Source organism: Mus musculus, chromosome 3, assembly GCF_000001635.26.
Source record: "Mus musculus strain C57BL/6J chromosome 3, GRCm38.p6 C57BL/6J".
Classification (NCBI taxonomy): Eukaryota; Metazoa; Chordata; class Mammalia; order Rodentia; family Muridae; genus Mus; species Mus musculus.
In genome coordinates this window covers 8797655-8811991 of record NC_000069.6, presented here as the reverse complement: position 1 = coordinate 8811991, position 14337 = coordinate 8797655, and the positions used below count along the sequence as shown (strand labels likewise).

General features: G+C 42.2%; 1 protein-coding gene across 1 annotated transcript in view; it reads left to right on the top strand.

The window, feature by feature from the left end:
- Positions 1–9846, top strand: part of Mrps28 (mitochondrial ribosomal protein S28) — a 121712-nt gene extending 111866 nt beyond the window's left edge. The window contains exon 3 of the mRNA NM_025434.3: positions 9578–9846. Within this exon, the coding sequence (NP_079710.3) occupies positions 9578–9746 (169 nt within the window). The 3' untranslated portion in view covers positions 9747–9846. The remainder of the gene's footprint in view (positions 1–9577) is intronic.
- The last annotated feature ends 4491 nt before the right edge of the window (positions 9847–14337 follow it).

Genomic DNA, 14337 nt, shown 5'->3' with positions numbered 1-14337 from the left:
CCTTCTTAAAGTCCTCCATCATCATTTTGAGAAGTGAGTTTAGATCCATATCTTGCTCTTCTGGTGTGATGGTGTATCCAGGGCTTGCTGTTGTGGGAGAGTTTGGTTCTGATGATGCAAGTAACCTTGGTTTCTGTTGCTTCTGTTCTTACGCTTGCCTCTTGCCATCTGATTATCTCAAATGTTTGCTGCCCTCATTATATCTGATTGGAGCCTGTCTTTCCTGTAATCCCAGTTGATTCAGGACTCCTCAGAGTCCAGCTTTTGCGATCCTGTGATTGAGGGCTCCTGTGAACCTGAGATTCTGGGTTCGCAGAGTTCTTGGCAGTCAAGCTTCTTCTGAGACCCTGAGATCCTGGTTTGACCAAGCTCCTGTTATCCTGGAATCCTGGAATCCTAAGATCCTGGGTGTGTTACAGCACCTGGAAGTGGTGTCTCCTCTGGGAGTGTGGGGCTGTCTGGTGTGTTCATAACCAAGGTATACCAGCACCAATCAGGAGGAACCAGAGCTGCTGGTCAGGCAGGGCTCCCATGTCCTTGCTTCTGCTGTCACAGGCCCATCACAATTTGATTGGAACCGATGTTGTGTTCCTAAGTTTGTGTGGAGAGTCCTATGGGGACCGTGGGAGCTGGCGTCGACCGGAAGACAATTTTTATTTTATATCTTTATATTCTTTTCCTTTTAAAGAAATCCTTTGTATTCCTTTTTTAGTGTAACACATACATACAAAGTATTTGGGTTCCCTTCTTCCCTTTTCCTCCCAGGTCTACGTTCTAGTCCCCTTTCCCTCCACAACTGCATGTCCTTTTTTTCCTGTGTTTAATATTTTGTTGGTTGGTTAGTTGGTTGGTTTTCTATTCCACCAAATCTAATTTATGCTGTCCATATACTCATGGCTATGGGGCCATCACTGGAGTGTGGTTGACCTATCACATCCCCCATATTAGAAACAACAGAATAGTTACAGGGTCACAAAAAGGAGCACACACAAAGCAAAAGGAACTCATCAATGAAATTCTTTCTGCAGAAAAGGTGCCTCAGAACCCAAGGGATAGCAACACAACTGCCCAGGATGGCTCCCTCTTACACACCTCTGACATAGGCGGTGCCTGCACCTCATCCCATCAGTGAGAGTTTGAACCAGTCTGATGCAAAGGGAAAAGAAGGTGCTGAAAATAAGAGTCCATGTCACACTAACTACCTTAAATGTTAAACAAACAAGCATAACCCCTATTTCTTACAATTCCTCTCTCTTTATCCTGCCCTACACACCCTTAATTCTAACCCCCCCCACCCCCCGTGCTGGTGTGTTGACTGATGTGATCTTGTCCAGGTAACTCCAGCTGCTTAGTTCATGAGTACAGTGGGATTGTCTTGTCCAAAGGACACTGTCTCACTCCACCCCCCACCCCACCCCCGGCTTTCTGACTCCTACAGTCACCCTGTCCCAATTCCACAGTGGTCCTTGAGCTTTGGGGAGAGACGTGTAATATTGACATCCCACTTGTGGCTGCATATTTCAAATTCACTTATTACCTGCCCAAAGGAATTATCTCATGAGTCCTAGAAGCTATGGATGTAGATATACAAGTTTAGATGGCAGTGTGATCTATGTCTATTTAGTCAGTCATTGTAGTAGTTTCCCCTGGGGGCTGATGAGCTCCCCAGCCATGGTTTCTTGGTCAGAATTACAGTACTAGATGTATGTCTCCCCTCCGGAATAGGTCTCAAATCCAACCAGAAATTGGTGGATAAATCCCTAACATTGTTATATTTTAAGAAGGGTGTATTTATATGATTACAGTGAATAAGATGTAAATCTAAGCAAATTATTGAATATCTAAATTTCTTTCTTTACAAATTCTTTACTGATTTAATTGTAAACTAGATTATTATGACTGGGCTCTTGTAGTCTTTGATTCTTTTGGTAGAGAATCTGGTCTTTGATGGTGGTGATGATGATGATGGGCATTTATAAAGACAGAGTAAGTGATTGTACAGTTTATGTTCACAGGAACTCTAGGAGACAGGTATAATTATTATTCTCATGTTGCAATGAGGAAATTGGAACAAAGCTAAAGCACTGACTCAGAGTTGCACAGGGGCACTAGAGTTGGGCACCATCTCTAGTCATCTGGTTCTGGAGGCCATATTAACTGGCAGCTTTACATACTGGATCTATATGCTTAAGTCAAAGTCATTGGGTAAAGCAGTCATGTAGAGCTACATGTACAGTCTGGAAAGCGTTTACTGGCATATTCCTTTTAAATCTCATTATCTGGAACAATGGAAAGCTTAAGACAACTAAGTAGTATAAGTAATTATCTTAAACCACAAAACTAAAGGCTTGCCTCACATTACATCGGAGTTCTCAGAAATGCATTACAGCTAACTTCTTTCTCTTTAATAAAGGATTGTAAAGTTTAGAGCTCCCCATTGTTTCTATGGCTTTGTACCCTGTTGACTGTGCTGATCTCTTCTTGTCCTGGGATTCCCAGGACGGACAGAGTGCATGAGAGGGCAGCCCCACCACCTCTGACTGAGGGCTTTACTGGAAGGACTCTGTTTACATTCACTTCCCTTTACATAGGTGCTCTTAGAATTTGAGCTCCTAGAAGCTCAAGGACCACTGTGGAATTGGGACAGGGTGACTGTAGGAGTCAGAAAGCCGGGGGTGGGGTGGGGGGTGGAGTGAGACAGTGTCCTTTGGACAAGACAATCCCACTGTACTCATGAACTAAGCAGCTGGAGTTACCTGGACAAGATCACATCATAGGTGCTCTTAGAAGTAGATCCCTGACATACTTGGCTCTGATTCGTCACAGTAAAGTTTTATCAGCCCTGTGGGTTTGTGTAGGATGTATTGTCCCAAGCTTGTTTGTATAAAAGAAAGGTAATTCTAGACTAGCCGTTCTCAGGAGATTGTCAAAAATCACCTTGGACTCTTTTGAAAAGCAGATTGCAGAGTTCCACCTCAAATTTGCCAGATCTTTCTCAGATTCCATGTATGATTCTACATGTGTGCTTCCAGTGTTGGGGGTGGGGTATGTGGAAAGCACCAGTCAAAAGACTTCGGGAAGTGGAAGTAGTCCTCAGGCACTGGAGGGTCACCGGCTCTTTAAGGAAACTATAGCTAATAGGAAAGGTAGTGTTCATACAGAAATACCTGTAATTCAGAGTGGAAGTAAAGCGTTCAGAGAGTGGAAGTCAGAGGTGTTTTAGAGGGTTTTGTACTTTGTTTAATGCACAGAATATATGATTATATAATTTTCTTTTAATGTTTGTGTCATTAGAACTCTCAGACTTTATTTTCTGAGACATGGTCTCATGTAGTCCAGGCTGGTCTTAGCTCTACCTCCCTGGTCCTGGAATTACAGGTGTGCGCTCATCATCATTCAATTACACGTGGCTCATCATCAGATGACTGTCATTCAGCATATACAAAGGTCTCAACTTTGTTTCTCTTTCCTTCACTGGGTCACTGGGACAACTTATAGAGTTGACATAATTTATAAAAACAAAAGCAAAATTGTTCTTATTTTTAAACTTTACTGCATCTAAAATGGACTAAACTTGCTCTCCATGGATTTCCAGCCCATTTGAAATTTCTGTATAACTTTTCTGCTAGGAATTGTCAACCTATGTGACATAGAGCCACATACATGGAGAGCTGGATATAGACAGGCACTGGTTCAGTGGCAGCCTCAGTGTTGGCAAGCAAAAAGTTTTCTTCTCAGATATATGTGACACACTGAAATGTTTCTGTTAAAAACAGAAATCATTGTCCCTACTACCATGATGCACAGTTTATGGCTCACCAGAGAGTAGTGCTCTTAAATATAAGTAAAAATTGAGAGTGAGTGGGGAAGGTAAGAAAATAACATCCATTAGCTACTGCATGCAAGGCTGTATGGCAAGCAGTATCCAGAAAGATCAAGTAAGTATACCAGTCCTCAGAGCTGCAAAATTCAAGAAAATAGAGATTCGAGGTCATCTGTGGCTTTGTAGCTGTGTAACTTGTAGTGACCACTGTTAAGTACTTTTTTTGAGATAGACATTGAACTTGCTATTACATTAGCTAACTATTACATTGAATCACTGATCCCCCTACCTCCATCTCCCAAGTGCTGGGATTACAGGCGTGCACCACCATAAGAAACTCAGTTTATAGTATTGAGAATCAGAGCTTTAGGCTAGGTGAGCTCTATAGCAACTCAGCTACATTTTCAGATCCCAAGAAGTGAATACTTGCTGCACTGATTCTGGAAAAACACACAGAGATAAACACAATATGGAATCAGATCCTGTGTAGCTAGCATGTGTCTCTTGATAAATCAGACATTTCTGTAGAAGCCATTCATAACTCGTACATGGAAAGAAAGGGTAGAGACATTTTCTGTAATGCGTTTTTTTTTTTTTTTTTTTTTTGATTTTTGTTTGGTTAGTCTTCCTTTCCTTTCCTTTCCTTTCCTTTCCTTCTTTCTTTCTTTGCAGTGACAATTTTGGTACCTTTGAAAAGCATAGAAATTTTATGGAAATATGGTTTTGTTTTAATCCCAGTGTGCGATATTGGGCTGCTTCAGACTGTCCACAGCAGCTGACTATGATTTGTCTCGTGCTCTAGCAGGCTGTGACTTTGCCAGCTACAGATAGTTTCTGCAATTGTGTGACATCTGGGATTCTGGGGACTCTTCAGCGGGTATATAAATGATAGAGTCCCATTGGTGGGTTAGTTAGTTAGTTGGTTATAGTTTGTTAAGTAGTTGTACAAAAAAGAAACTAGAAGAAGAAATTAAATATCATTACAAGGAAGATCAGCAGGAATTAGTCTAACAATAACATCACCCCCTTACCCCTCTTTCCTTTTTCCTCTCATATCTAGTGTTAGGGGGTTGTAAGGGTGAAAGAAAAGGGGTGGAGAAGGGTGGAAGAAAAAAGAACCCACAAAGTAGCCAAAGTCTGGCTACACTTTTGTTTGTTTTGAGACAGGGTCTTACTGTGTAGGTTTGGCTGGCTTGGAATAAACAGAGATCCACCTGTCTCTGTCTTCTGAGTGCCAGGATTAAAAGTGTGTGCCACTATACGTGGCATGGTTTGGTTTCTTGAGGCAAACTTTCACTATGTAGACTTGGCTGGTCTCAAACTCAGAGATCTACCTCTCTCTGCCTCCAAAATGCTGAGATTAAAACAATGTACCCCCTTACCCAGCCCCTGCACTAATATATATCGTATTATGTCATACTATCCAGTTTAATATTCAGCACATGTTCAAAGTCATTGCGCCTTCTGTGACATAGGCACAGAAACTGTGGGTCAGAGGAAGCAGCTTTCCCAAGATTAGTGTCAGAGCTTAAATCTGCACCCAAGTCTTTGGCTGCAAAGCCCTTTTTCCTTGAGAATTCAAACACTACACTGTGTTCTGAGGAGGGAAACGAGAAGGCGTCTCAGTTGGTATGTTCCACCTGGATACAAAAGAACAAAAATACTGGCTGGAAGAAAGGGCCAAGCAGAGCTGACAGGAGGTGTACAAGGAGTGGTGCACAGCCTGAGACAAGCTCCAAAAAGATAATGTCTAGAGACGATGAGACCTGAAGGGCTAAGTCAAAGAACAGTTGTTTAATAATGAGCAAAATCAAGTAACTAGTTGGGTGTTCTAGAGACGACGGTCCCTATGAACAGAAGCTGACTGAACAATCACTGTTAGTGTGCTGAGACACTGTCTAAGAATAGAGTCGTTCAGGGAACTGAGTGCTTTGGAGAGAACTCCAGGTGAGCAAGAGTCTTCACAAACATGGAACTGCTCTTGGAAAATGTTTTGTACTCCTCCCAGGTGTAGGGGATAGGAGCGAGTTGACTTCAGCTGATGTTACTCTTATGCCTCCGTGGAAAAACCTGGTTTAGCCCATGTGGTTTGTCCTTGTGATTGAACACCTTGCTCATGTGATTCTTCTTAACCCTCGGCGTATAAATTGTCTGATGGTTGCATGAGACTTTAGTCGGCCTCATTACAGCGCTGAGTAAGCGGTAAGCGCAGCAACAGCACAGTGAGGACAAGTGGATCTAGGAACGCATGCGCAGCTGCAGCTCCCCCTAAAGGAGACGAGAGTAGGTGTTGGCGCCATGGCACTCGTGCGCCTGCCCTCGCCCCTGGGATTGACTGCTGCACTGGACGCATGCGTGCACTCCATGTGCTACGGATTGAAAGCTTGTACCTCGATCCCCGGTGCCTACATAATGGGTTTCAGTACAGACAGACCGTGTAATTTTCTGCCTCACCCAGGAGAGGGGCTAGAAAGTGGGACTGGCTTCGCTGTGCCTGAGTTCTATCCAAAACCATTCTTTTCCACTATCAGGAAACAATTAACTTCAAAAACAGTCCAACTGTTTACTTGGTGGCTGTGCACAAACGTCAGAGTGTGTGCAGAGACGGAGTAGTCATGCAGTTCACCAACACTGTTGCCCAGTGAACTTCCTGAAAATATTGTTTTTACAGTTTCTGTTTATGTAAGATCGTTTTAATATTAAAATTACTGAAGTTGGTATAATCGGAGGTTAGTAATAAGCCTAAACTTAAATTGCCTAGAACGCATGAGGCCCTGCGTTTGATTCTCAGCACTCCATAAATAAGGAAATAAAGAATCCTCTGGTATTGAAGTATTTCATTCGTTAGAGATTTCTAGTTTGGAGCGCTGGCTCGGCTCTTAAGCGTATGCTGCGCCTGCAGATGGCCTCAGTGTGACTCCCAGCACCCACAGTGAGCAGCTCCCACCGACCTACAAGGCCAGTTCCAGAGGGCTCTCCTGCCTCTTGCCTCTGAGACACCTGCACACACGTGTACTTCACACACAGACATACATGCACATGTACTCAAATTAAAAATAATACAAAGAACTCTTTTTAAAAAGTCTTCTGGAACATAACGTGCCACCAAGGAGAGACTAAGAGCCCGGCAGATGATTATTGGTTTTCATTTGGTGATGTTGTGTGCTGACCGGTTGGAGCTCATCTGATCCTGGCTTTACTTTTCTAATGGATTTAATTAATTTACTAATGGATTCTTGGTGGTGGTGGTGGTGGCGGCGGCGGCGGCGGCGGGTTTTACTTTTTATTGATTGTGAATTTCATGTTTTGCACCCAATCCCACTCATTTCCCCAACCCCCTTCGTATCTGGCCCCCCCCCCTGCAACCTCCCCTCAAAAGAAAATAAAAATAGAAATGAAAAACAACAAGGACCCCCCCCTCCAAAACAAACAAAAGCACTAGTTGTGGTAGACTCTGCAGTATATCACAGTCTGGCACACTGTGTTCTCGTGGTGAGAAGCGGCAGGGAAGGGCATGTCTGCCCGCTGTGGTCTCCACACTGCTCTTCTTCCTGGGCTACACTCACAGCCACTCTGAGTGAGTGGTCGCTTTTCTCAAAGGAAGAGGCATAGGCCCTCTGGCGCTTCTTTGTGACTGGCCCTATGGCTGCACAGTATAAGTCATCATTTTCCAAGGAGCAAGAACAGCAGCCTCCTTTCTTCCCAGTTCATAACTGCTCAGCTGCTCTGTCTCCATCTCCCCTCCTGTCCACCACCTACAAACTCGGTACAAAGGCAAGTGGGTTGGGGGCACTACCAGGGCTGGGTGAAAGCAGACAGCAGGTATTTTTTTCAGGAGTAGATTTTTGAGAGAATGGGAAGTCTGTGCCAGGGTGAGTTAGTAACTCCTGACTGGACAGCAGGTTAGCCAGTAATGAATTTTGTTGCTGGACTTTGGTGTTTAGTTGCAGGAATAGATCATGGAGGCTAGCTTTAAGGATGTTAACCTAAGGGTTTAGCAAGGCAGAGGGGAGAGAAAAGGGAAAACCTGCTGGTGCCATGTATGCAGTGTTTGGTCCTATTAGATAGTCCTTCACTTATAGATGTATGCATCCTGTGGTGTTAACGTTCAGCTAGTTTTGTGCACACGAAACACTGCTGTGGTCACTATGCTGTTTTGAACTTATTCCTGCTGCGCAACTGCACCTGTTGTGCTCTTCAGTGAACACCTTTCCAACCCCACAGGCGCCCCGTCTCTGGCAGCCACTACCCTCCTTGTCATTTCAACCTTTTCTAGCTCCCATGGAAATGAGATTATTCAATGTTTTCTATGTCTGGCTTATTCCATGTCACATAGTGTCTTTCAGCTTTATCCAACTGTTTTTATGTTTAGTACCAGTTGGTACAGTCTGTCCCAGATGTCAAGTACTTTGCACTTAGAATTTTATCCATGCTGTGTTTGTAACATTTTTTCTCATTTGAAACAATTTTAGGAGGAAAAATATATCTGAATTTTTCCTTCTTGATACTCTGTCTTTAACAATAAGTGACATTAAAATAAACAATAGTTCTAAGAACTGACTGGTTTGACTTTCAGAATTGAGTACATTGTTTTATTATAGTATAACATACTTAAATAGCTGAATTTGGTGCTACACACCTGTACTCTTAGCCCTTCAAGTAATGGCAAGAGGATCAGGACCAGCCTGGGCTACATGGTATCCTAGCTCAGAAAAGTAGAGAGCTGGGAAGACAAGCTGACTAGGACAGTGCCAGGTGTACATATATAAGGGCTTGCATTTGGCTCCCCAGAGCATCCTAAAAACTGAGTATGGCAGCACTAACTGGAACGGAGCTAGAGACAAATGGAGCCCTGAGACTCACTGGCAGCCAGCCTAGCCTATTGAATAGCCTCTGGTTCAATGACTCTGTCTCAAAAAGTAGGTGGAGAATAACCTAGGAAAGATGCCTGACATTGACCTCTGACCTCAATAGGAATGCACACACATACATGTGCATATGTACCTGCATACATATATACATTCTATTAATCCCACAGGGACCCATATCATGGCCAAATCAATTAAAGCAAGCTTTTTCACTTGTGCATGTAGGCTGTCTCCCCCCTAAAGGCAGGGTTCAGGAGATCAGCATTAGACATGGGTGGGACATGTGTTCTTTATAGTTCAGTAGTAGGGGTTTCCAAGTGGGGGATTTGGCATGCAAAAAAGCAGAGTTAAATAAGCATAACAAGTTGGTCATAATAACCTTCTGAAACAAAGACACGGTTGCAAGGAGGTCAGAACAAGGTGGCCATGACAACAGGTGGTTGCAACAAGTGGTCTTGATAACCTTTTGAAACGGGGACAGGCCTATAGAAAGAACCATTTGTGGTTAAGGTAGCAGATCTGGCATAGCCCAGTTCTTGAGAAACAGAGTGAACCACAAACAGGAATGAATCTAGGTTGTCCTTACTATAAGATAGCTTTCAAGTCTAAGATGGAAGCAGGCTGGTTTATCAATATACCCACATAAACACACTTATACACCATACATTCATACAATCAATCAATAAAAGTAAAATCTTTAAAGGCAACACTAAATTGAAAATTCTGATACACTTGAAAATCAAACACAACTTTTTCTCACATACCAATGTGAACTTATAAGACTTAGTCAACAAAAATGAAAATTAGAATTTGAATTTCATTTTCAGATCTGTTTATGTGTGACCTGCAGAATTAATGGAGCTTTTTTTTCTTTCTTTTTTTTAAGGAAATACCAGAGGGGCACCAGGGTCCGGCTGCGTCTCCTGGATCTTGAGCTGACATCTAGGTTCCTGGGTGGGACCACAGATACAACTATACTGGAGGCTGATGCAGTTCTCTTAGGACTCCAAGAGATCAGGGACTCAAAATCAAGAGAGGAGCAACCCAGCAAGTAATGGACTGCGCTTGCTGTATTTGAACCCATTTTGAGCCCAGAAAACTATAAATAAATAAATAATTGAATAAATTTATAATAAATGAAAAGTAATCCTGTTCTTCCCTGCCGTGGTTCTTTTGGGCTGCCCCTACCCCTTCTTTTACACCCCCCCTTTTTTTTATTTTTATTTTAAAAGTTACATAGGGAAGTTAACATTTCTTTTTGGAAGATCAAAGAGTGTGATTTGAGATATTTTCCTTTGGATAAGAAAGTTGAGATACTGCAGTAATTATTTTAGGTACATATTAATAAAGACAGACACTGTTATCCCTTGTATATAGTTAAGGATAGTAAGGTGTGGAGTGACTTGATGCAGATGGTGAGGGAGAGTCTTCTGTCCTTTTTTTCCTAGGACTGTGGCATTAGGTAACATCGAGCTACCACTGACTTAGGCAAGTATAGATGCATCCAGTCATCCACTTAGAAGCAAACATCAAGCTTGTATATGTATATTGGATAGTCTTTTTTTTAAAAAAGATTTATTTATTATTATATCTAAGTACACTGTAGCTGTCTTCAGATGCACCAGAAGAGGGCGTCAGATCATCAGATCTCATTATGGATGGTTGTGAGCCACCATGTGGTTGCTGGGATTTGAACTCAGGACCTTTGGAAGAGCAGTTGGTGCACTTAACCACTGAGCCATCTCTCCAGCCCTTGGATATTCCTAATAGTTTTTTGATTGAAAATATTGTGCAGCACCTGAAACTATTTCTTTTATTAACATAATACTTTATTTCAAAATATACAACTCAGTATTGACATTTTTTAAGTCATCAAAATAATTTATAATAGTTAAACGCCTCTTAGTATACATGATATCTTCTGAAGCTAAAAGTAATATGCACTCAACCATTTTTTTAAAATCTATTTAAAACATTAAACATGATAGAAGTAGGGGAAAAAGCTTCTTATGAAGTCCTCTATGAAAGAACAGGTTCCTGATTAGACAGAAACCATTCCATCTCCAAGGGAGAATATGCAATGTAACTGTGGCTTTATAGAATGAATTGGGTAGTGTTCCTTCTGTTCTATTTTGTGGAATAGTTTGAGGAGTATTGGTATTAGGTCTCCTTTGAAAGTCTAATAGAATTCTGCACTAAACCCATCAGGTCCTGGGCTTTTTTTTTTTTTTTTTTTTTTGGTTGGGAGAATTTAATGACTGCTTCTATTTCTTTAGGGGTCATGAGACTGTTTAGATGGTTTAACTGATCCTGATTTAACTTTGTGTGAGATGAAATGTGTGCTTTGAGCTTTAGTAAAGTTTCTTTTGTGAATGTGGGTGCCCTTGCATTTGGAGCATAGATGTTCAGAATTGAGAGTCCATCTTGGTAGATTTTTCCTTTGACCAGTATGAAGTGTCCTTATCTTTTTTGATGACTTTTGGTTGAAAGTCGATTTTATCCATTATAAGAATGGCTACTCCAGCTTGTTTCTTGGGACCATTTGCTTGGAAAATTGTTTTTCAGCCCTTTACTCTGAGGTAGTGTCTGTCTTTGACACTGAGGTGCATTTCCTGGATGCAGCAAAATGCTGTTAATCTAAACTGAGCTTCCTTGATGAACGGAGTCAAACAGTGGTCCTTCCCCAATTCATGTCTCCTTGGAACCTGTGATAGGGATCTTAGTTGATAAAGGGATGTACTATTTTTCTTGTTGCTGGGACAAAATACTTGACAAAAATCAACTTAAGGAAGTGGCTCACAAGTTTGAGGGTGCAGTGTATCACGTGGGGAGAGTGTGGCCGTGAGAGCAGCTGTTGCTGTGGTAGAAGAGGGGCACACGCACCCCCATAGCACTCTTGTTGCATGCACTGTCCACAGCAGAGAAAACGGTTTGAACCTTCAACCCAAGGGCTGCTGCTGTCTATTATCAGGAGGAGGGACATCTAATTTAAGTCAAACCTCTTTGGAAACACCCCCAAAGACTCATACAGAGCTGTGCCTCTAAAGTGATTACAACTCCAGGCAAGTTGGCTATCAACATTAACCGTCATTTTGGGCAAACATCCTTACTCAATTTAAATAAAAGAAGTGTTCTCAGCGGCAACATGGTTTTTATCCTTACGTTCCTTCTCAACAAGTTTTGCTTTGTTGTTGTTTCAATAAAATGTCCTGATGCATATTGTCTAAATATATAATATTATATAAACTGTCATACATCTCTGACATTGGACAGGCTGTGTCACTTAGAGTTTTTAATAGGAGTTTAGTGGCTGTGGAATAGACAGACCTAAAACATGCTTTGAATTTGGCCTTGCTCTGTGCAAACCCTCAGAGTAGAGCCAAAGCCAGTGACCCCACAGCCTGAAACCTGACCACCCCAAATCTCCAGACGAAGAAGTTCAATGCTTACTGTTGTAAACCTCTCATTTTGGTGGTGGTTTATGAAGCAAGAAAGAGCCAGACTGGTTGATGTAGGAGCTCATCCCCAGGGGCAGCCTTGACTCCAGGATTGAGTATTGAGCAGGGGAAGAATGCTGTAGGTATGAAAACCAGTGTGTTACAGTACTAAAACATTCGGCCAACTGTCACCTGCAGTAGGTTCAAGGACAGAAAGTCACTAGTTAATAGAAATCCTGCAATCCAGAAAATATTGAAGTATAAACTATTTAATAGCAGTGACATGGTTGGAATATATATATATATCTCATAGTCTCAACCTTCTCTTGGTCCCAGTTGGTGGCAGTGTTTGGGGAGTTTTAGGTTTTGTCAATCACTAGAGCAAGTTTGTCACTGGGAAGGACTTTGAGAGTTGAAATCCTCACATCCTTCAGATTTGCTCTCTGTGCTGTGCTTCAAGATGAGAGCTTGAAGCTCCCTGTGCCTGCTGCTGTGCCTGCTGCTGTGCCTGCTGCTGTGCCTGCTGCTGTGCCTGCTGCTTGCTGCAGGACTCTGCTTTACCACCATGGGCTCCTACCCTCCTGAAACTGTAAGCTTAAACTCTTTCTTCTCTAAGTTACCTTGGTCATGGTGTTTGATCACAGCAACACAAAGTAATGAATACAGTGCGATCACAAGAAATAGGTGGACTCAGGAGGAACGGCATTGGAGTCCGGAACCCACACACAAGAAGCTGAGCATCCAGCAACCCTGCAATGCCAGCTTCGGAGGGGGCTAGTGTCCAGCCTCACTGAGAACACATAGTCCAGGAGATCCTGCCTCTGAGGAATAGGCTGAAAGAGATAGAGGAAGACACTCAGTGCTCCCCGCTGGCCTCTGTCAGCACCCACAGGCACATATGCCTGTACACATATATTCACACGCACCATATACTCACATACAGACTCATAGAGACACACTCAAGTAATTAAGTAAACATATTTTACATAACTTAAAACTATTTACAATAGACCCATACTATCTGTTGTTTAGACTTCTAAAAGGACTAAGGTCTCATAGACTCTTTGCTAGACAGAAACTTCCCCAGAAATCTTATACCCAAAGTCCCACTAAAGCTTGAATAACCTTAAATTAGAGGTAAATAAGCCTCAAAAAATAAAAGCTTCACACAAAAAGAATAGTAGGCATGCCTTTCATAGTTGATTAGAAACAAGAAAATAGCCCAATAAGGTTTTAAGGGACATGTGTTCATAAAAATGCTTCCAGTACAGACCAAGAGACTTCTACAAAGACAAAATACAAAATACAAAATACCCTCAGAGACCTCAATTCTCAAGCTAGGTAGAGGTACCCGACAGGCTGGAAAGGGATTCCTCCAGCACTTGTCTGGTGGAGTTGGAGCATTGCTGTGTGGTGATAGGAGCTGCTGTGTCTAATCTTTCCAAATGGGAGCATTTATTCTAATTGTCTTGTGCCTTTTCTATTATTCATTAGTTATAGAACTATCTGGTGTTACTTATCAACTCTAATCAAGTAATACATCTTTAAACCTTAGCAATTTAAATCAGGGTTTTATGTCATTCTGAGTCAGTATCTGTTACATTCTGATTCAATATCTGTCCGTTCAGACGCCCATCTATGCGTGTGTCTTCTCGAGAGAGTTCACTAGGAAAGCTGTGCTCTCAAGCCCCACTTTGAAGTTGGCAGAGTTCATTTCTTAAGGACTTATAAAATGAGGACTTCAATTTCTCAATGGCTATTCACTAGAAGTTACCTTCTGTTCGTTTCCTATAAACCCCACCAACAAGTCAGAGTTGTGAAAAAGAAAGGAAAGGGTGGAAACAGACAGACAGATGGACACTGGTAGCAAAACAGAAGATGCTGTCTTATACAACCCAATCACTGAAGCAATCTCCCTCTGTCTTGTCATACTCTGCCGGTGAGCACCAAATTATTCTAGGAACATGGGTTATATGAAGCCATAAATCTCAGGACATGAGGACCAGGGGGACCACCATAGACCCTGTCTATACCAGGCATGGAGGAGGCAGATAATCTTCTACTCTTTTCATGGTGTTTAAACCTAGGCCTGATGTATATAGTGTAAGAACCAGTACTTAGCAGGCACCAGGGGGATGCTTAGAGAGGAGATGAAACTGGGAGGACAGGGTGCAGATGAGAACAGTTGTTAGCAAGAGGACAACTATGG